This window comes from Cetorhinus maximus, chromosome 7 (assembly GCF_964194155.1).
Source record: "Cetorhinus maximus chromosome 7, sCetMax3.hap1.1, whole genome shotgun sequence".
NCBI classification, from domain to species: Eukaryota; Metazoa; Chordata; class Chondrichthyes; order Lamniformes; family Cetorhinidae; genus Cetorhinus; species Cetorhinus maximus.
Genome location: NC_135885.1, coordinates 73,395,843 through 73,419,204, shown reverse-complemented (window position 1 = coordinate 73,419,204; position 23,362 = coordinate 73,395,843). Strand labels below are relative to the sequence as shown.

The window sequence follows — 23,362 nt, the reverse complement described above, 5'->3', positions numbered from 1 at the left end:
TTTAAAGTAGATAAATAATATAACTTTTTTACTGTATTTAACTTAAAGTAAGGGTGTTTTGTTCAACCAGAGGCATGGCAGGGCAGCTGAGTCCCGTGTTATGTCCCACCTGCAACATGTGGGAAGTCCTAGACGCTCCTTGTACTTCTGACCGACCACGTGTACAGGAAGTGCCACCAGCTGCAGCTACTTGAGCTCCAGGTTTCGGAGCTTGAGCGGTAGCTGGAGGTACTTAGGTGCATCCGTGAGGCTGAGAGTTTCATCGATAGCATGGTCACCCCACAGCTTATGGAAGTGCAAACAGAGAGAGAATGGGTGACCATCAGTCAGAAGAAAGGTGTCAGGCAGGTAGTCAGGAAATCCCTAGGGTGCATCTTGCCCGAGAACCGTTTTGCTATGTTGGAAAACAGTGAGAGTGACGGTTCCTTTGAGGAATGTAGCCACGCTCATGGCATTGAGTGGCTCAGCTGCACAGGGGGGTAGGCAAAAAAGGGGAAGAGCAATAGTGGTAGGAGACTCGATAGTAAGGGGAACAGACAGGCATTACTGCGGCTGTAGTCATGACTCCAGGATGGTATGTTGCCTCCTTAGTGCCAGGGTCAAGGATGTCACTGAATGGCTGCAGGGCATCCTTAAGGGGGAGGGCAAACAGACAGAGATCATGGTAGAAAGAGGGATGAGGTCCTGCAAGCAGAATTTAGGGAGCTAGGAAACAGATTAAAAAACAGTACCTCAAAGATAGCAATCTCTGGATTACTTCCAATGCCACGTGCTAGTGAGTATAGAAATAGAAGGTTAGTCAAGATGAATGCGTGGCTGGAGAGATGGTGCAGGAGGGAGGGCTTTAGATTTCTGGGACATTGGGACCGTTTCTACGGGTGGTGGGACCTGTACAAGGCAGATGGGTTGCACCTGAACCGGAATGGGACAAACATCCTTGTGGGGACGTTTGCTAGTTCTGTTGGGGAGTGTTTAAACTTGGCAGGGGGATGGGATCCTGAGAGGAGGTTCAGCAGGGGGAGATGCACAGCCAAAATTAGAAGAGAAAGCAAGTGAGTCTGGAAGGCATAGAAATTATAGGCCAGTTAAGGCACAAGGGAGCTTAGCAAGGTTGGATGGTATTTATTTTAATGCAAGGAGTCTGACGAATAAGGCAGATCAGTTGAGGGCATAAATTAACACATGGAAGTATGATGTTATTGCTGTCACAGAGGCATGGTCGAGAGAGGGGCAGGATTGGCAGCTCAATATTACAGGATATAGGGTCTTCAGGTGAGAAAGGGAAAGAGGTAAAAGAGGAAGGGGTATCGCAATATTGATCAAGGGATCAATTACAACAATAAGGAGGGATGACATCTTAGAAGGTTCCTCAAATGAAGTCATATGGGTAGAACTTAAAAACAAAAAAGTAGCAATCACATTGCTGGGAGTATACTGTAGGCACCTAAGCAGTCAGAGAGAAATAGAAGAGTGGATATGTAGGCAAATTTCAGAGAAGTGTAAAAGTAATAGGGTAGTAATAGTGGGGGATTTCAACTTCCCCAACATTAACTGGGTTAGTCATGGTGTGATAGGTTTAGAGGGAGTGTAATTCTTAAAATGCATCCAGGAGAGCTTTTTAAGCCAGTACGGAGGAAGTCCTACAAGAGAGGGGGCGGTCCTGGACTTCATTTTACGAATGAAGCCGGGCAAGTGGTAGAGGTATCAGTGGGAGAGCATTTTGCAGATAGTAATCATAGCTCCGTTAGATTCAAGGTTGTTATGGAAAATGACAAGGTTGGACCAGAAATCAGAGTTCTAAATTAGGGGAAGGCCAATTTTAATAAGATCAGATATGATTTGGCCAGAGTGGAGTGGGAGCAGTTACTTTTAGGTAAATCTCCATCAGAGCAGTGGGACTCATTCAAGAAGGAAATAGGAGAGTACAGGGCCAACATATTCCAGTAAAGACAAATGGTGGGACCAGAAAATCCAGGGACCCCTGGATGTTGAGGGATATACAGGATTGGATAAAGAGAAAAAGGGAGGCTAATGGCAGACTCCGAAGGCTCAAAACAGTGGAAGCCCTAGACGAGTATAGAATGTGTAGGAGGGAACTTAAAAAGGAAATTAGGAGAGCAAAAAGGGGGCATGAAAAAACATTGGCAGGTGAAAAAAAGGAAAATCCAAAGTTATTTTGCAAGTACATTAAGAGTAAGAGGATAACTGGGGAAAGAGTAGGGTCCATTAAAGACCATAGCGGTAATTTGTGTGGAGCTGGAAGACGTAGGTAGAGTCCTAAATTAATGCATTGTGTGGTGTTCACAACTGAGAAGGGCGACGTGGGTATGGAAATCAGGCAGAAGGACTGCGATATAATTCTAGAAATTAGCATTAAAAAGGAGGTTCTAAATAAAAACAGAATTACCTGGAAAAACTCAGCAGGTCTGGCAGCATCGGTGGAGAAGAAATCATTTAACGTTTCGAGCCTTCATGGCCCTTCGGCAGAACTGAAGGTTCTAAATAGTCTGGCAGGCTTAAAAGTAGATAAATCTCCAGGCCCGGATGAAATGTATCCCAGGATGTTGAGTGAGGCAAGGGAGGAGATTGCAGGGGCACTGGCAATAATTTTTAATACCTCTCTGGCCACAGGAGAGATGCCAGAGGACTGGAGGAGAGCCAATTTAGTACCATTATTCAAGAAGGGAGGAAGGGATAAACCAGGGAACTACAGGCCCCTCAGTCTAACCTCAGTGGTGGGGAAACTATTGGAAGCAATTCCGAGGGACAGAATTAATCTACATTTGGAGAGGCAGGCATTAATCAAGGACAGTCAGCATGGTTTTGTTAAGGGGAGGAATGTCTGACCAATTTGATTGAATTTTTCGAACAGGTGACCAGGTGTGTAGATAAGGACAATGCATTTGACGTAGTCTACTTGGGCTTCAGCAAGGCTTTTGATAAGGTCCCGCATGGGAGACTGATAACGAAGGTAAGAGCCCATGGGATCCAAGACAATTTGGCAAATTGGATCAAGAATTGGCTGAGTAGCAGGAAACAGAGGGTGATGGTCAAGGGATGCTTTTGTTACTGGATGCCTGTGTCCAAAGGGGTTCCACAGGGATCAGTGTTGGGCTGCTTGCTGTTTGTGGTATATATAAATGATTTAGACTTGAATGTCGGAGGGTTGATCAGTAAGTTCGCAGATGACACGAAAATTTGTGGGGTGGTAAATAATGAAGATAGCCTTAGATTACAGGAGGATATAGACGGGCTGGTCAGATGGGCTGATCAGTGGCAAATGGAATTTAATCTGGATAGGTGGAGGTGATACACCTGGGCAGGACGAACAAGGCATGGCAGTACACGATAAATGGTAGGACCCTGGAAAGTACCGAGGATCAGAGGGACCTTGGTGTGCATGTCCACCGGTCCCTTAAGGTAGCGGGACAGGTAGGTAAGATGATTAAGAAGGCATATGGGATACTTGCCTTTATTAGCTGAGACATAGAATATAAGAGCAGGGAGATTATGCTGGAAGTGTATAAGTTGCTGGTTAGGCCACAGCTAGAGTATTACGTGCAGTTCTGGAATCCCCATAATAGGAAGGATGTGATTGCACTAGAGAGAGTGCAGAGGAGATTTACCAGGATGTTGCCTGGGAGAGCTTTAGTTATGAGAAGAGATTGTATAGACTGGGGTTATTTTCCTTGGAGCAGAGGAGATTGAGGGGGGACATGATTGAGATGTGTAAATTTATGAGGGGCATTGATAGGGTAGACAGGAAGGGACTTTTCCCCTTGGTGGAGGAATCAATAGACAGGGGCATAGGATTAAGGAAAGGGGCAGGAGGTTTAGCGGGGATGTGAGGAAGAATTTTTTCACCCAGAGGGTTGTGAGAATATGGAACTCACTGCCTGAAAGGGTGGTAGAGGCAGAAACCCTCATAACATTTAAGAAGTTTACAAGGATGTTGCCAGGGTTAGAAAAGTGTAGCTATGAGGAGAGATTGGATAGGTTGGGGTTACTTTCCTTAGAACAAAGAAGGCTGAGAGGTGACTTGATTTACGTGTACAAAATTTTGAGGGGAATAGAGAGTGGACAGGAAAATTGTTTCCCTTGGCGGAGAATTCTAGAACCAGGGGACATAGATTCAAGATAAGTGGCAGAAGGTGTAGGGGGGACATGAGGAACAACTTTTTTACGGCAGAGGGTAGTGGGTGCCTGGAATTCCCTGCCCAAGTTGGTGGTAGAGGCAGAAACTCTAAACACTTTTAAAAAGTACCTGGATCTACACCTTAAGTGCTGTAAGCTGCAGGGCTATGGGCCGGGTGCAGGAAGGTGGGATTAGAAAGGGCACCTGGGTGTCCTCGGGCTGGCATGGACAAGATGGGCCGAATGGCTCCTTCTGTGCTGTATCTTTTCTATGGTTTATAAGTATTTGGACGTGCACTTGCGATGCCACGGCGTACAAGGCTATGGGTGTAGTGCTGGAAAGTAAGATTAGAATAGTTAGGTACTTGTTTGACTGGCGCATACTCGATGGGCCGAAGGGCCTTTTTTTGTGCTGTAAACCTCAATGGCTATATGACTCTATGACGGAGATCTCAGGGTGTGTGTGAGAGAGTGAGTGGTGTTGTCCCTTGAGCTGGCTGTGAGTGAAATGCCAGTGAATGTGTGATGGCCTTGTGAGAGTATGAGTTTAGAGTGATGAGATGGTTGCCTTATCCTGGCGGAATGGATGAGATCATTCATCCTTTCTGCACTGGGTGGCCAACCTCTTCTGTGCCATGTTGGCACTGACCACCAGTGCCACCGCCTCCCAAGCTAGAGTCGTCTGATTGCTGGACCTCCTATGGCCAGAGCGGGGGTAGAGGACATCACAGTGGGCCTCTGAAAGGCATTCCAAAAATGGGTCACTGAACTCTTCTTGGCTTTTGGGGCCATGTTTTCACTGGAGCAGTGCTGAACTGCAAGCATTGAGAACTGTGTGGCAGCAATTTAAATCTGGCACCCGGAGTGAGGAAATGATGAGGTAACAGCGTGGTGGGAGTTTCAGAGGCTGCCCACCAGCAAGACAGCGTGTTTCCTGTGGCTGCATAATTAATGAGACGGGAAGCGGACAATACGGTGCGAAAACCCGCCATTGTGGCCGTGGGTAAAATGTCGTTTTTCATGCCCACTTCTGCACCATGCAATTCTGGGACAATTCTGCTCTTAGTTGGTAGCACTCTTGCCTCTGAGTCACAAGGTTCTTGATTCAAATCCCATTCTTGGGTTATAGTGCAAAAAATCAAGACACTCCAGTGCAGTACTGAGTGAGCACTTTCAGATGAGACACTAAACCGAGGTCCCCATTTGTCTGCATGGGAGGATGTAAAAGATCCCTTGGGATTATTTCAAAGAAGAGCATGGGAGTTATCCCATTGTCCTGGCCAATATGTATCTCTGATTAACATTAACTGCTCATTATCACATTGCTGTTGTTACGGCCACATGGGGAGGGGTAAAAATGACTCTCCTATCATACCACTCCAAGTCTGAGTGTAGCAGGACTTTGTTTGTGAGTTTAGTGAGGTGAAGGTATTTACTCAATGTCTGTGCTTTCTGATTGCAAAGAAACTAGTTTGGCAGGCTTTCTTAAGTTTAAAACAAAAAGGGGTTAGATTTTATTGAGTTAAAAACCCTCCCAAGTAAAGATTTAAACATATCTTAAAAGGTGAATTCATGCCTGACTTCCATGACACACGCATATTCACAAGCATTCAAAGCTATAAATTATACTGTAAGTAGTTGCTTTCTTAGCCAAATTGAAATTCAATGCTAAAAGGTAGAAAATAGAGACATCACTGTTTATGAATCCTTCACTGGTTTCTGTGGCTGCCGCAGATTTTCCTCCACAGTGATCCTGAAATTCCAGGCGATGAAATCCATGTAAAACTGCAACTGCCAGTTTATTAAAATGTAATTTGTCTTTCCCAGAAGCCAATGATTTTTGTACCTGAGTTTCCTTTCAATGGAAATTCACTATCTCTGTGTTGGATTGTTTAAACTGTAACATAGATATGGTCTTATCTTGGGCGAAAAGCATAGAGGGAGAGTATTACTGCCCCACTCGCACATTCTTTCAAACTACTGGTTAGCTGCCTCCATGTTGTATTAAAAGATACTCTGAAAATGGTTACTCCAGTTACATGACCTCTCTCCCCATAATGATTTTGGAACGTATTTTCTAACCTGAGGTCTGACAGACTGTGGCTATTGTTCAATGGCCTATAATGCCCCAGCTATTAGCTTCTGAATGATTTATTATCCAGCTTGATGAGATAGGAAAAACACCTTTCCATACAGCTATGTCCTGGTAGACTTTCTGTTCTGCTTGAGGTGTGGTCTTTTGGAAATACAAATGTGAGGTCCAGTACAGTTTCATTAAATATTTTGATGTAGTTCTTGACATCAGCAGGTGTGAAATTCCATGAGGGTGCCTGGGCATGTCTTAATTGTATTCCATATTTGAACTTTCCAGAAAACTGATCAGCTGGTAACACCAGCCATCAGGTGACTTGTGGCAGCCATCTTAAGTCAATGTCTTTGCTTACTTTTTTATAAGTCCTTTTTAAACTGTTCAATATATGTTTGATCAGCCAATGAAATTAAAGATTAATACCAATCATGTACAAGTCACAACATCGTGACACCATTTGTAGGAATTTGCATGTGCAAGTTGGCTGTTGTGTTTCCTACTTTACAAGTGACTGCCCTTCAAAAAATTAATTCATTGATTGTGAAGGACTTTGCGATATCCAGTTGTCATGAAAAGCACTATATAAATGCAAGTCTTTCTTTCCTTTTATTCCCCTTTTGAGACCAGCTGCACTTAAATACCCATCAGGAAGATTAACATATGAAGCATCACTAAAAATGGTTAGTTTTATGTTCTTTTGGTCACCTAAGGATGGGAAATTAATTATGTATTTCTCCAGATTTAATTTTTTCAATGCTTTATTTGCCTTTAAAACATTGGGCTAAATATTACAGGCAGGTGAATGGCTCACTACCTCCCCACCCCCCAACCTCGCCAGAAGCAAAGTCGGCATGGAGCCAAGCATATCAATACCGCCCCACCCCGCAACCATAACGTGCTGCTGGCAGGCTAAACAAGGGATGAGTGGGACTTGCACCCCTCACTGAGGAGGAATTGCCACCCTTTGGGTGCTGCCAGCCAATCTGATTGGCCAACAGCTCCATCAGTCCCGACAGCGCCAGGAGCGTGTTGGTGGGCACTGCTGGGACTGAAGTGGAGGGAGAAGGCCTATGGATCCCCAGAGACAGGTAAGTCCTGTTTCTTGGTCAGAGAAAGTTTGGGCAGGCTGTCAGAAAGTAGGAAGAAAGAGGCAGATCTGTCTTGGGGGCGGTGGGTGTGGGGGGGGGGCGGTGTGGGGGGTGACCTCCCTGATCAGTAAAGGGCAGCCCCTCAAAATAGAACACCCCCCTTCCTTCCCACCCTTTGAAAAGATTATTTTAAAAATCGGGCTGCCCACACCTGCACGATTGCCCATGCCAAATATTTTATAGCATGGGCTGAGTATTGTCAGGGCCAACTGGCTTGGTAACAAGAATAATTATCCCTTGATTGGCTATTTTGGCTATTTAAATATGGCGAGCAGGCTGCCGATTTTGGCACCTGCCCACCCCTTGTATTATGGGGATGAACTTGTGGGTGGATGGCTAGCTGGTTGGGTGGACACCTGCCATATTTTACGTGCCCCACCCACTGAAAACATGCCCAACAGGGGCAGGTAAAATGCAGCCCATTCTCAACTTTAGGATGCTTCATTATAGTACTTAGCTACAATACATCTAAATGAGCATCTAGTCTAGTCTGAGTGCCCAAACAGTTTAACCGACCAATTAAGCTTCGCAGATATAAAAACAAAAAGCTAAAAGCTACTGCGGATGCTGGAAATCCAAAACAAAAACAGAATTACCTGGAAAAACTCAGCAGGTCTGGCAGCATCGGTGGAGAAGAAAACAGTTGACGTTTCGAGTCCTCATGACCCTTCTGCAGAACTGAAGTATAGTTAGGAGAGAGGTGAAATATAAGCTGGGCTAAGGTAGGGGGCGGGGGGAGAGAGATGTTGAGGGTGGGGTGGTTGTAGGGATAAGCAAGCAGTGATAGGAGCAGATAATCAAAAGATGTCACAGACAAAAGGATCAAAGAGGTGTTGAAGGTGGTGATATTATCTAAGAAAAGTGCTAATTAAGAGTGGAAGGCAGGATACTCAAGGTACAGCTCTAGTGGGGGTGGGGTGGAAAGACTAACAAAGTAGTGGTTGTAGATTTAAAAATAATGGAAATAGGTGGGAAAAGAAGAATCTATATAAATTATTGAAAAAAAAGGAGGGGGAAGAAACGGGGTGGGGATGGGGGGAGGGGGAGTTTAAGATCTAAAGTTGTTGAATTCAGTATTCAGCCCGGAAGGCTGTAAAGTGCCTAGTCGGAAGATGAGGTGCTGTTCCTCCAGTTTGCGTTGGGCTTCACTGGAACAATGCAGCAAGCCAAGGACAGACATGTGGGCAAGAGAACAGGGAAGAACAAGAGAATTAAGCTTCGCAATTGCTCTTTCTCTTCTTTCTTTCTGTGATGATCTAGCACGATTAACTGTAGGGGGAGGGTGGAGGTTGGGAGGGTGATGTAACACTCTCTAAGTAGTATTGCTGATGTTGTTATTCCAGACTTATTCTGCTTAATATCTAAACCAATATATTTAAAAGCCCCAGAGGCCTAACTCCCAATCTTAAATTCTACTCTAATCTTATGAAGAACACATTTCTCGAATCTGCAGTACCACCCCACAAGAAAACATGCATTGTGAAGATGCCCGAAAGTTTTCCTTTATGACACCAATAAACATTGTGGGATCTGCTTTTAGTTGAACACAAACTATTTTCAGCCAAACAGATCTCACTGAAAAATACCACACCCTGAAAGTAGTATTCAGGCAATACACATATTTTTTAGTTTCCATAGTTTCCCTCCTGCATCTGCTGTCTCTTTGGGTGGTTTCAGAAACATTTCTCTCTGAAAAGTATCACCCTGGAGAAACACAGCTTTTATGTCACTTGATTTACATTCCTACAGTTATGTAACCAAAAGAGCTAAAAAGATTTTCAAGGTTACTTTTTCAGCTATAGGAGTGTCCACTCTGACACCCAATTGTTCATTAATACCCCTAACAACTAGCCTCACCTTAGCCTAATAAGGCCCATCTGCAAAGACTTTAACATAGGATATATGGCACAGCAACAGGTCATTCAGTCCAAATAGAACCATGCCGATGGTTATGCGCAATTCGAGCTTCCTCCCATCTTTCCTCATCTAATTCTACCATCCTAACCCTCCATTTCCTTCTCCCTCATACGCTTGTCTAACTTTCCCTCAAATGAATCTATTTATCACTCACTTCAACCATTCCCTGTTGTAGCAAGTTCCATGTTTTCACACTTTTTTGGGTAAAGCAGTTTCTTCTGAATTCTCTATTAGATTTCTGGGTGACTATCTTATGTTGATGGTCTCAAGTTATGCTCCTTGCACAAGAGAAAACATTCTCTGTATCCTTTATCAAAATCTTTCATATTTTAAATACCTCTATTAGGTTACCCATTAGCCTATTTTTTTGAGAGAGAGAAAAGAGCCAGCCTGTCAATTCTTTCTTGATATGAACAACCAAGCATTTCTAGTATCATCTTTGTAAATATTCTCTGCACCCTTTCCAGTGCCTCTATATCTTCTTTATAATATGGCAATCAGAACTGCATACAGTGCTCTAAATATCTAGCCAAGGTTTGAAACAGATTTTTCATGACTTCCTTATTATTTTTAATTCTCTCCCTCTAGAAATAAAGCCAGGTGTTCCATTTGCTTTTTTATGACCTTGCTCACCTGTGGCACAACTTTTAGTGATAGGCATGTTTATACTTCAAGATCATTTGTTCCTCTATTCCACCTAGACATGCATCTTGCAAGTAATAAATGACCTCTCCATTCTTCTCCCAAAATGTACCACCTCACATCCATCTGTGTTAAACTTCATTTGCCAATTATTTGCCCATTCTGCAATTTATTAATACACTTCTGCAATTTGTTGCAATCCTCCTCAGTGATTATTCTCCCCAGTTTGGTGCCATCTGGAAATTTAGAAATTGTGTTTTTGATTCCAAAGTCCAATCATTAATGTAAACTTTGAACAGCAGTTGTCCCAGCACTGATCCTTGTGGAACATCGCTTCCTATCTTCTTTCACTCTGAATAACTACTCTATATTCTCACTCTCTGCTAACTGTTTTGAAGTCAGCTGACAATCAATTCTGCCACTTGTCCCCTGACTCCACATTCTCTAACCTTATTCATCAGTCTATTATGGAGCATCTTAGTGAAGGCCTTTTGAAAACCCAGATAAATTACATATATTGCATTACCATTGTCTACTCTGTTACCTCCTTAAAAATTCAATAAGGTTGGTCAAGTAAGATTTTCCCTTTTGGAATCCATGCTCACTATCCATTTTTTTGTTTCTAGATGTTATTCTATTCTCTCCTTTAGTAGGGATTCCAACATTTTTCCTACTGCCAATGTGAAGCTGACTGGCCTATGATTCCCTGGACAGGTTCTGTCTCCCTTCTTAAGTATAGGAATTACATTAGCCAACTGCCATCTGGCACTACGTGTTTTTCTTATGAATTATTAAGTAAGAACAGTGATGCCTCTGCTATCTCTTCCCTAGATTTTTAAAAAATACATGGATGCAATCCATCCGAACCAGAGACTTTATTCTCTTTGAGTTTGATTAGTTTATTCAATATATCCCCTTTTTTAGTGTAAATGCACTTACCTCATTACTCATCTCATCATTCAATGTCATGTCTACTTGTTTTATCTCCCTAGTAAACACCAAAGCAAAATAATTATTTAATATCTGTGCCATCTCACTATTGTCACCTGTGGTATTATCCTGTCTATCCTCTGGTGTTCCGATTCCCATCGCAGCCTTCCTCTTTTAATTGAAGTGCCTGTAAAATATTTGCCAATTTTGTCCCGTGTTCCTTGAAAATTTAATTTTATAGTTCCTGTTTGCCTTCCTGATTGTTTTTTCACTTCCTTTCTATCTCTTCATATTCACTCTTATCATGCACTCCTCTGCTGTCATGTATTTTACTGAATGGTACTTTTCTAATCTCAGGTGTTTTCTTATGTCTTTACCAATCCACAGAGTCTCATAATTGTTCAGCTTTTTTCCTTTCAGTAGAATATATTTTTCCTGCATTCTGTTAAACAACGTTTTCAATGTTTCCTAATGTTTTTCTGCATCATTGTTTGCCAGTATTGTTGCTCATTTCATTTTTCTAAGTTCTATTCTCAGGCCCTCTAACTCAGCTTGTCTTGAATCTACTAACCTGATTTTTATTATACTTATATCTTCTCTATCTTCATCTTAAAACAATTTATTATGGTCACTATTGTCTATATGTGCCCCTATGTTTACTTCTGTTATCTGCTCTGGTTTATTCCCGGACTCTCAGACTCTGTCAGTACAAATTTGACAAGGCTGGCTGCCCCTTCCCTGGAACCTGAGAGTAAAGTCCAAACTCTCTCCAACTATCTAATTCCTTTTGTTTTGCCATTCTTATTAATTTATCCTCAAGTTTATTGGCAGTCACCAAAACTTCACATGAAGAACTTCTGTTTCTAGTTCTGTTCAGAAACTGTTCTGTAGCCCTCATTTCATTTCGCCCCATTCCGCACTATTAATTACCGATTCATTATAGTGAATAATGTCTTCCTTTCCCAGCCTTAGAAGTGCTGGCTTTTGTATCTTACAATACCAGCACCTACTGATGGAGAGAAAATTAGCTCAAATCTGAAATTGTTAAAGACAATATTAAGGTCTTTTTTTTTTAACAAATTCAGACCTTATCCACAGCATAATATTGGGAGCAAAAAAAAAGGTTCACCTTTAATGTTTAAAGTTATCCAGCTTTTCTAATAGCTGTGTGACACAGAAAACATAGGGCAGAATTAATTGACTCTGCTGGAGTGGGAATGATGCCGGGGGAGCCGGAATAATTGGGCAGGAGTACCCGCATTGGATTCCCTGCATCGGAAATCTATCCCCAATTAAGTTGGGAACTGAGTGAGCTCACGGTAAGATGTCAATTAGGCTTATTAATGAGTCAGTTGACACCAATTATCCCTGAGTCCACCAAAATTCAGTGCTGATTCAAAAAAAAATTCAGTGCTGGCTCAGGGATTAGATTCAAACCGCATGGCTGTCCAATTCTTCCCGTAAGTGGCCTTGTGGCGGGGGATGGTGGGCGGGTCCATTGTCAGACATTCAGTGCCTGATGGAGGGACCCAGCATCAGGATGTGGGGGAGTTGCTGAAAGCCACCCTCTTGCCCTTGCCTCTGACGCCCCTGCCCACCTCCCCTCCCCTGACTGCCTCACTGTAACCCGTATCCCAGCCTTACACACCTTTGGTCTGGGGTCCTGCATTGGTCATGGACCTCTGATGGGTGCATTGCGGGCAGCAGCCACTGCTCACAGAGGCCCTGACAGGCAATGAGGATCTGCCAACCTCTGATTTGCCAGCATGCCTCAGTGGGTGGGATTTTTGCCTTTGGGTTCCTCAATCCCGAGGGAAGGTCTGATGGTGGCCAGTTATGTGCCTCATAGGCACTTAATTCCATTGGGCGTTCCTCACAGAGCTAATGGGGGTCCCTCACTGGTTCTCCAACTGGTGGGGAAGACCCCCATTAGCCCCTTTTAATCACGGCCGGGATTTTCCATGCCCACTGGCATCGAGCATGGTCAGTGGCATGAGCGACCATATGGCGTGAAACCAGTTCGTGATTGTCCGCTTCGCCTGCCATAGGCGGGCCGCGTTCTCCACCATCGGACGTCAGGAACCTCATTGTAATACATCAGCATACCATTATTAGGCCTACCAGCCAGATTCGTCCCCTCCCCCACCACTGGATCGTCCGTCCACATCAGCGGGAAAACACACCAGTGTAGAACACGCCTTAAGAAGTGTGATGTGCAGAAGTCGGGACTTATCCGCCAGGGCCTTGTTTACATTGCGGACATCTGAGGAGCAGATGATGCTGGAGCCCGACAGCAATGGCACACTGGAGGAATGTCCATGGCATGCTTGATATAGACATGGCTCTGCTCCAAAGCAGCTCACGGAAGTTGGTGCTCACAATGGATGATGGTCAAGGGGGTGGGAGAGGAAGGTATTGGATCGGGTGAGAGAGCAAGAGGTGTCGGGTGGGTGAGGTTGGGAGGGGGGGAATGAAGGTGTCGGGGAGGTGAGGTTGTGGAGGCGGAATAAAGGTGTCAGGAGGGTGAGGTTTAGAGGGGGGAATGAGGGTGTTCGGGGGTGAGGTTATGGGGGGAATCAAGGTGTCTGGGGGTGGTTAGGGGGGAGGGAGAATGGGGGAGGAGGGGGTAACAGGGAGAAGACGGCAACTGGGAGGGTAGGTGTAAGAGGGGTGGAAGGTATAATGGAAGGAGCGCAGAGAGGGGAAAGAGTGCTGGGAGGGGAGGGTGTCCGGAGGAGGAAGGGGTGCGGGGGAGGGTGTCCAGTGGGAGGAAGGGGCGTGGAGAAGGAAAGTCATTTGTGGGGAGGAAGGGGTACAGAGAGGGGAGGGATTAAGGCTGGAGGAAGAGGTAAGGCTGGAGGAAGGAGTCAGGAGGGGGTAGGAGTAAGGCTGGAGGAAGAAGTGAGGCTGGAGGAAGAGCAAAGGCTGGAGGAAGGAGTCGGGAGGGGGGAGGAACTAAGGATGGTGGAAGATTTAAGGGTGGAGGAAGGAGTCAGGAAGGGGGAGGGACTAAGGGGGGTGGAGTCCGGGGGGTTGGGAGGACTGGTGGGGGGAAGGGGTTCTGGGTGGGGAGGAGTGAGGGGGCGCGGGGTGGTTGTAAAGGGTGGAAGGGGTTCGAATGGGGGAAGGGGTGCAAAGGGAAGAAGGAGTGTGAATGGGCTGTGCAGGTGAACATGCACAGGAAGGGTTGGATAGCTCCATCTCTGCCTCCTGGAGAGCAATCTGAGGGTGGATGTGGTACAGAGGAAGGGTGAGAATAACTGGGGGCAGAGTGAGGCAGTAAAGTGGGAGGATGAGGGTTCGACGGTAGTGATAGAAGGGACGGCGAGGGTAGTTGGTGGGGACCCAGAGGCAGACACAGACCCTCGGGTGGGATGGAGAAGGTCGGGGAGGTGGGATTTTCGGGAAGGATGGGGGTGGGATTGGAGTGGTAAGGAAGGGAATGTGCACATTCATCTGGACATCCCCAAAAGAAAAAGGTTGTGGCTGGCAGGTAACGGAGGGGAGGTGGTAAGTGATGCCGGGGGTGTCAACTGTGACGGAGGAAAGCAAATGGGTGACTGGGAGAGGGGAAAAGATGGGGGAGCTGACGAAAAAACAAATCTAGACCATGCTCTCCAGATCGAAAGTGAAATGAGAGTCATGGTGACGAAATCAGGTGCTGTAAGGGGCTGTGATCAATGGGTGGGTGGAGATGCAGGTCAGATCAACTGAAAGTGAACCCCAGTAGGCAGTATTGATAATGCTCAGGACATTGAGATGAGTGTGAAATGTGAAAGATCTGCGTGCATTTGAAAGTGCTTGAACGAGGCTCCGAAAGGCCCTGCCACACACACACTTTTCCCTCCAGAATCATTCATGCGCTGGCTGTTCCCTCCTCTGTGGTGACAAGAGGATGAGGTTGAGGGGGGTCACAGGCAAAGGGGACTCAAAGGGAGAGGACAGCCTCAAATTACTCAGTGGATGACCCAGGGGTGTCCATAGAAACTTAGGAGCAGGAGTAGGCCATTCGGCCCTTTGAGCCCGCTCCACCATTCAATATGATCATGGCTGATCCTCTATCTCAATGCCATTTCCCGCTTTCTATCCGTACCCCTTGATGCCCCTAATATCCAAAAAATTATCAATTTCTTTCTTGAATATACTCAGTGACCTGGCTTCCATAGCCTTCTGTGGTGGAGAATTCCACAGATTGACCACCCTCTTGAGTGAAGAAATTTTTCCTCATCTCAGTCCCAAATGGCCTGCACCGTATCCTGAGACTGTGGCTCTTGGTTCCAGACTCCCCAACCAGGGGAAACATTCTCCCTGCATCTAGCCTGTCTAGCCCTGTTAGCATTTTATACATTTCAATCAGATCCTCTCTCATTCTTCTAAACTCTAGTGAATACAGGCCCAGTCGAACCAATCTCTCCTCATACAACAGTCCTGCCGTCCCCGGTATCAGTCTAGTGCAACTTTGCTGCACTCCCTCTGTGGCAAGTATATCCTTTCTTAGATAGGGAGACCAAAACTGCATGCAATACTCCAGGCGTGGTCTCACCAAGGCCTTATATTACTGCAGTAAGACATCTCTACTTCTGAACTTAAATCCTCTTGTAATGAAGGTCAACATACCATTTGCCTTCTGAATTGCTTGCTGCACCTGCCTGTTTACTTTCATTGACTGGTGTACAAGGACACCCAAATCCCTTTGTACATCCACATTTCCCAATATGCCATTTAAATAATACTCTGCCTTTCTGTTTTTCACACCAAAGCGTATAACTTCACATTTATCCACGTTATACTGCACCTGCCATGTGTTTGCCCACACACATAACTTATCTAAATCGCTCTGAAGCCTCCTTGCATCCTCCTCACAACTCTCAACCCCACCCAGTTTTGTGTCATCAGCAAACTTGGAAATATTGCATTTGATATCCTCATCCAAGTCATTTATATATATCATGAATAGCTGGGGCCCAAGCACGGATCCCTGCGGTATACCACTAGTTACCACCTGCCATCCGGAAAAAGACCCATTTATTCCCACTCTCTGTTTCCAGCCTGCCAACCAATTCTCAATCCATGCCAGTATATTACCGCCAATCCCATGTGCTTTAATTTTGCCCACTAGCCTCTTATGTGGGACCTTATCAAAAGCTTCCTTGAAATCCAAATACACCACATCCACTGGTTCTCCCTTTTCTATTCTACTAGTTACATCCTCAAAAAAACTCCAGAACATTAGTTAAGAAAGATTTCCCCTTCATAAACCCATGCTGACTTTGTCTAATCCCGTTAATGCTTTCCAAGTGTTCTGTTACCACGTCTTTTATAATAGACTCTAGCATTTTCCCCACTACTGATGTTAGGCTAACTGGTCTGTAATTCTCTGTTTTATCTCTTCCTCCTTTTATAAATAGTGGGGTTACATTTGCCACCCTCCAATCTGTAGGAACTGCTCCAGAGTCTATAGAATTTTGGAAGGTGACCACCAATGCATCCAGTATTTCCAGGGCCACTTCCTTTAGTACTCTGGGATGTAGATTATTAGGCCCTGGGTATATTTCAGCCTTTAACCCCATTAATTTCTCTAGCACCATTGTTTTACTAATACTGACTTTCTTCAATTCCTCCCTCTCAGTAAACCCTTGGTTCCCTGACATTTCTGGGAAATTATTTGTGTCCTCTTTTATGAAGACAGAACCAAAATATGTGTTCAATTTTTCTGCCTTTCTTTGTTCCTCAATATAATTTCCCCCGTTTCTGACTGTAAGGGACCTAATTTGTTTTTGCTAATCTTTTTCTCTTCACATATTTATATTCACATATAGAAGCTTTTACAGTCAGTTTTTATGTTCCTTGCAAGTTTACTCTCATACTCCATTTTCCCCTTCTTGATCAATCTTCCACTTTTGCTGAATTCTAAACTGCTCCCAATCTTCAGGCTTGCTGCTTTTTCTGGCAATTTTATATGCCTCCTCTCTGGATCTAATACTCTCCCTAATTTCTTTTGTAATCCACGGTTGAGCCACCTTTCCTGTTTTATTTTTGCGCCAAACAGGAATGAATAATCATTGTAACTCATGCATACATTCCTTAAATATTAGCTGTTGTCTATCCACCATCAACCCTTTTAGTAAGGTTCCCCAATCCATCATTGCCAACTCATGCCTCATACCCTCGAAGTTCCCTTTATTTAGATTCAGGACCCTAGTCTCAGATTCAACTTCTTCACTCTCCATCTTAATGGACAATTCTATCATTTTATGGTCCCTCTTCCCCAAGGGAAGAGATTGTTAATTAATCCTTTCTCATTGCACAATACCCAGCCTGCTCTCTAGTTGGCACCCTAATGTAATGGTCTAAAAAGCCACCATGCACACACTCCAGGAAATCCTCCTCCACAGTATATGTAGATTAAAGTGACCCATGGGCCTGAATTTTTGGGTTGGAGAGCGGGGGCAAGGCCCACTCACCGACGCGTAAAATGACGCGCTGTGACGTTGGGTGTGTGTCCCGACGTTACCGCACGCCATTCAGATTTTCAGTGTGGCAGGCAGGCACTCGAGTCGGCTGCACACCCACCGAACTGTCAAAGGCCTATTAAGGCCATTTAAATATCAACTAAAACACTTAACGGAGTTGCCCATCCAACCTTAAGGTTGGCAGGCAGGCGAAGAGCCCAGGCAGCTTTCGCATTTTTCATGGAACTTCATCCACGGGTGGGATGAGGTTTCATGAAGGTATTTGAAGTTTTATTATAATTTTAAATAACATTCATAGACATGTCCCAGCTCATGTGACACTTTTACATGAGGGGACATGTCTTAAATTTTCTTTTTCTTTATTAAAATTTTCAGGACTTCAACTAATCTCCCTGAGGCAGTCCTGTGCCTCAGGGAGATTTCTGCGCTCTTTCGTGTGTATGTGCAAAAGAGCGCACTCCCTGACTCAGGCATCCCCCCGCCCGCACAGGGAGCACTCAGCACTTCCGGGTGTGCGTCACGCTGGGCGGGCCTTAATTGGCCCGCCCACGTAAAATGGCAGCGCGGACCCGATCGGGGGCACATTCCTTCAACTCACATGCCACTCTATTGAGGGATTTCAATAGTTCTGCGTGATGTCCCCCCGCATTCTGCTGACTCTCCAGGATGAGTTGGAAGGCCAAATCCAGAGGTTCATCATCTGACAAGAACCTCACAGATGCCTCCTCTCTAGCATTCCTCTGAGTGCCAGGGCACTGGGCTGAATCTGCCTCCTCCTGCTGTGGACACATGTCCATGCAGTGACCACCAGATTATGAACCCAAGCCTGCTCTAGATATAGGCCCCACCGAGGTGTGTGTCCCTGCGCTGGTGGAGGGTGTGGGTGAGCGCTGTGATGCGTCTTCTCGGCTGTTTATTTCCACCTCTTCGCTGGAGGAGGTGCCCCCTTGGCTGCAGATGAGGACATGGATGGAGCTGAGGGCCTGGCTGGCTGCGGGTGTCGGTCACTTGGCAGAGCTCCCTGTGAACCACCGTAGAGATCAGTAGTGCTTGGCAGCAAAGCCAAAAGCTGGAAAGAGAGAGAGAGAACTCACTTTGCATTGGGGGAAGGATGATGTGGTACAGGATCCGCAGATGGGCGTTCCCCGCCAACCTCACTGTCGCCGCAGGCAGGGTCCACATCCTCACCAGTCAGCACGATGGCACGTTCCTAAAAGTGAGTGAGGGGCCTAATGTGGGTCACTTCACCCCCAATCTGGGACCTCTCCCTGCTGGTGTGAGCCAGCTTCTCCTGCATGGGAACAGATAGAGAGAGAGTGAACAGGACACACGGCACTGCTGTGGATTGTTTGTGTGGTGAGCGGTGCCATGGACAGGAACGAGGATGTGATTTCCAGAGGATATGAGCCTGTGTGGGAATGTGTGGGTGTGTGTGAGAGTTAGCAATGTTGAAGTGTGAGACCCCTGTGGATATGTGATGGGTTTTTGAGTGTGTGAGTTGAGAGTGATGAGAATACTGAGTGGAACGGATGAGACAATTCATCCTGTTGCGGCACTGGGTGGCTGTCCTCTTTTACAGGGCATTGGCGCTGACTGCTGCTGCCACTGCCTGCCATGCTGGACTGATGATTCCACTGCCCATCCTGCAGCCAGAGCTGGGGTAGAGGACACCACGGTGTTCCTCCACGGCATCCAAATGGCATTCCAGTGATGCATCATTAAACCTGGGGGCTGCAGTCTTTTTGCCTTTTGTGGACATCTTCCCTGCAGTAGTTGTGGGCTGGAAGCACTGAGATGTGTGCGCGTGGCTGGACTTTAAATATGGCACCCGGTGCAGTGAGGCGGTGGTGTGGCAAGAAAATGACAGCCCACCCGCCATGGAAATGGCATGTTTCCTGGAAATGCATAATTAATGCGGCGGGTTTGGGACAATATGGCATGAAATCCTGCCATCGTGGCTGGTGGGTAAAATGTCGTTTTATCTGCCCACTACCGCACTTAGTGTAAATCTGGGGTGATTCAGCCCTACATCCAGAGAGGCTGCATTCAACCCTGTTGCTGATGATTGGTGATGATACAGCTCCCAATTCTTATAGTGGATGCATTTATCTGAATGTGATTTGCCTGCTATACATGTTGGTATAACAGAGCTGTGCCACAATATGGAAGTAAAGGTCTTCAGAAACAGCTCTTCTTGTCTCAGGTGCTCAGCGGCTACACTAACAATCTATTTAAGATAATCAGTTGAGCTTGAAACATAGCTCATTTACACTTGCTAGAAGTGACATACATTCATACACAGGGATCCGTTCTCTGCAAACAGAAGGAATATGTTCAAAACAAAAACAAAAATAAAAATACCTGGAAAAACTCAGCAGGTCTGACAACATCTGCGGAGAGGAATACAGTTAACATTTCGAGTCCGTAGGACTCTTCAACAGAACTAAGGAAAAATAGAAGAGAGGTGAAATATAAGCTGGTTTAAGGGGGCGGGGGGTGGGACAAGTAGAGCTGGATAGAGGGCCAGTGATAGGTGGAGATTGCCAAAAGATGTCATAGACAAAAGGACAAAGAGGTGTTGATGGTGGTGATATTAGCTAAGAATTGTGCTAATAGGTGACATTAAGGGTAGAAAGCAGGATGAGCAAGGTACAGATAGCCCTAGTGGGGGTGGGGTGGGGGGAAGGGATCGAAATAGGCTAAAAGGTAGAGATAAAACAATAGACGGAAATACATTTAAAAATAATGGAAATAGGTGGGAAAAGAAAAATCTATATAAATTATTGGAAAAAAGGGGGATCGGAAAGGGGATGGGGATGGAGGAGAGAGTTCATGATCTAAAGTTGTTGAACTCAATATTCAGTCCAGAAGGCTGTAAAATGCCTAGTCGGAAGATATATGTTCAAGCCTTGCATCTTTTTTGAATTACCTGGAATCATGGGAAGCCCTGTGGCTTTCTCCATGGTGTTATAATCCTTGGCCAGACTCTGGGTCATGGGGGAAGTGGGGGGAAATTGGGTTAGGGACAAATAATGTTTTGCTTAAAGTAGATAAAGCTTGAGATTCAAAACAAGTGAATAAAGTCACAAGATTCCAAGGGTTTGGAACAAACAAAAATATAATTTACTATACCACTTCAGAAAGATAAAATGATTTACAATATCTGTCTTATACTATAACATTCAGGGTAAGTATGAGGGACATGTGAATTAACAGATGAACTGTGGTTGACAGATGTGGCTAAAACAAAGTCCATGGATTTCTCAACTACCCACCCAGACGTTTGTCACATTGTGAGCCAACCAACCTAATTGAAACTTCATCTTTCTCACAAGGGTTTCCAGTCTCTACATTTGAAGATTTCACCTCGGGATTCTCTCCAAAAGTCGACGGCTTCAACAATGACCCACGTCGCAGGGTTTCAATCTCGCCTTCTGAGATTCTTTTCCCCTGGATCTCCAAGAATACTCAAGTTTCATTTTCCAAGCACAATTTCAGATCTTTGGCCGTGCCAAGCAAAACACCACTGCTCCGGAGGGGTACCCTTGCCCCAATGGCCTGCAGCACAGAGTCACTAACCTTCGGCTGCCTTCTCAAATTTTCTGAGTTTCTCTCATGCCCATATCACTTAAAGTCTGCTCCCTACAGCTCTTTCCTTAAGTTGGAACATGTCTCTCTGCTGCTTTCTTGTAACTTAACTTAACATGACTTATTTCTGTCCCGTCTTTAATCCCTTATCTGGGACTTCCTTTGGGACCTCTCCATGTGTCCCTCCCTGGTTTGGGACCTACTCCTTGTCGCCCTCCCATGTCCTGCTCCCTGGGACACGTACTCACAATGGTGCTCTGTATCGGATCACCTGAACTGCACCGTTCTTCTTCTTTCTTCTAAGCAGGTGCACAGGGCCTGTCCTCGGCCTGAAGAACATAAAAAGGTAGTACTGCGCATGTGCGGCCAGTTCCCAGCCGGCCCATGCGTGAAAGGCCAGAGGATCGTCAGGAATCGGAGTTTCCGACCTCTGAACTTCCAACTAAGGTAAGTATAGGTTTCATCACAATGGCAATGCCTTGGCTATTAAGAGTTGACTTGCCAACCAATCAGCACCCCTTTTCCCCTGTACTATAAGTTATTGTGATTGTTTGAAATTTAGTATTCTTGTGTTTGTCCTGATGATGCAAGACAAAAAGCTTTGGCCAACATGTCTCTTTTCAGAAATAATAGTTACCACATCTTGAACAACATAAGTGACCGCCTGTTTTAAATATGAATGTTTTCAAGTTTTGGAGACATTACTGCTACATGAGGTGTGTGTGAAAGTAGTTATATTTATAAATTACCATTAAGTAGACTGAATTAAACTAACGGGTATTAAAATGGAATACAAATCCAGGAGTTTTTTGTTGTTATGAAATTAGTGTTATGAAGAGATGATATTTGTTTGGGCATAGGGAGCACAATCTCAGAATTTACTGATCAAACAAAATTAGGGGTTTGGAAAACAACAAGGACTGTAATGGATTTCAGGAACACAGACAGGTTTGTGGAATAGACAGATACAAATAAAGATGAAGGCTGAAGTGATTCATTTTGGAGGAAAAAATATAAATGTTCCAGATCTTTGGCTATTTGGTTCAATATTTTTTTAACCTTGTTGATTGTTACATTGTTTTGGTTGTACGTGTTTAACATCAAGTCTACTGGGATTTCCTGTAAAATATACCATTCAGGCATTTTTTCATTTTCAATTTATTGTTTTAATTAATATATACAATGCAGAAATATATGTCGGTGTTCTTCTTTAAGAATTTTAAAAGCAAATAAGATTGTTTCTGTTTTGTGGTTTTCTTTTTAGCTTATTCCCCTTCAATAGAGAATCACATCCTTCTCTCAACTGGGAATAATGATACACTGGATTATAAGACCTCGCTGCCACAGATTTCATCAGGAAGATATTCTCCTCTTCCAAAACACATGCTTGGAGACGATGACGTCAGCAGGTAAATTTGCAGTGGACACTGTTTTGAGTGCATTAATTTTTAATTTTGGTTCTAATCTATACGTATTTGTAAAAAATATTCTAAGCAAATGTCAAAATCTGTGTAGGAAAGTGCAAACCCAATGTAGAAGGCATATCTGTTTTGAGATATTTCCTTCTAGACATTTTTTTATGGCTTTGTTAAGACTGTTGTTGCATTATACTTTAATTCCACTTTGATGTGCTTACCAAGTATGTTATGAGATGAATCCCTTGTTTAACTGCTTATCCTAGCTGTGATGTATCATCCCTGTTTTGAGAACACCACTATCTGTATGAATGGTTTCCTTTAATGTGTTTATCATTTTATGAATTGTTAAGGCATGTATTTGGAGCAGACTTTTACTGGAGGTAATTAGAATCTGCACCTTAACCATTCAGCTTGTCGCCATGCACTCGCATCATTGCAATCAGAATTATATATAGAATATTGTTCTAGATAGTGTAAAATCTGCACAGTTTTTTAAAAATTCTCCCATAAATGCAGCTGTAATTTAGCAGTGCTTTTATAAATTAATTTGAAAAAATAATATTACTCAAAACATTTAAAAAATTATGCAAGTTATAATCTCCATTATGATTTTTTATTTAAAACCTGATCTGAAACTGTGATCCAGCAGCTCATTGGTGACACAGCTCTTACACTGGTGTTCTGAGTTGCTGACTTTGGTAATATAAATTTTAAGCTTTGTTTCCAATATAGAAATCTGTAAATATTTTCCAGCTGTCTGTTCTAAGTTGTGTAATAGTAATATGAAATGTTGCTTTTGTTTTTAAATTCTCTGAGTGATTTTTAAAATGAGGCAGGAGGGATCATTCTATAACAAGTGAAAGTGTGATCCAGCAACATAGCCAGACAGACCATGTTAATTAGATTTTTTTATCCTTTGGTTGGAATCTTGATAGCCAGGAGTATCAGGAGGAAATCTTCAGGCCTCTCTTGTCTGACCCTCTCTCTCCCTCCTTTCCCACACTGACATTTGTTTAGAAACCC

At 44.3% G+C, this 23,362-nt stretch overlaps 1 protein-coding gene across 1 annotated transcript in view; it reads left to right on the top strand.

Annotated features, from left to right (window-relative positions):
• The window catches only part of LOC144682415 (disks large homolog 2-like), a 1,267,833-nt gene that overhangs the window by 883,580 nt on the left and 360,891 nt on the right, over positions 1 to 23,362 (top strand). The window contains exon 14 of the mRNA XM_078544824.1: positions 22,186 to 22,330. Within this exon, the coding sequence (XP_078400950.1) occupies positions 22,186 to 22,330 (145 nt within the window). The remainder of the gene's footprint in view (positions 1 to 22,185; positions 22,331 to 23,362) is intronic.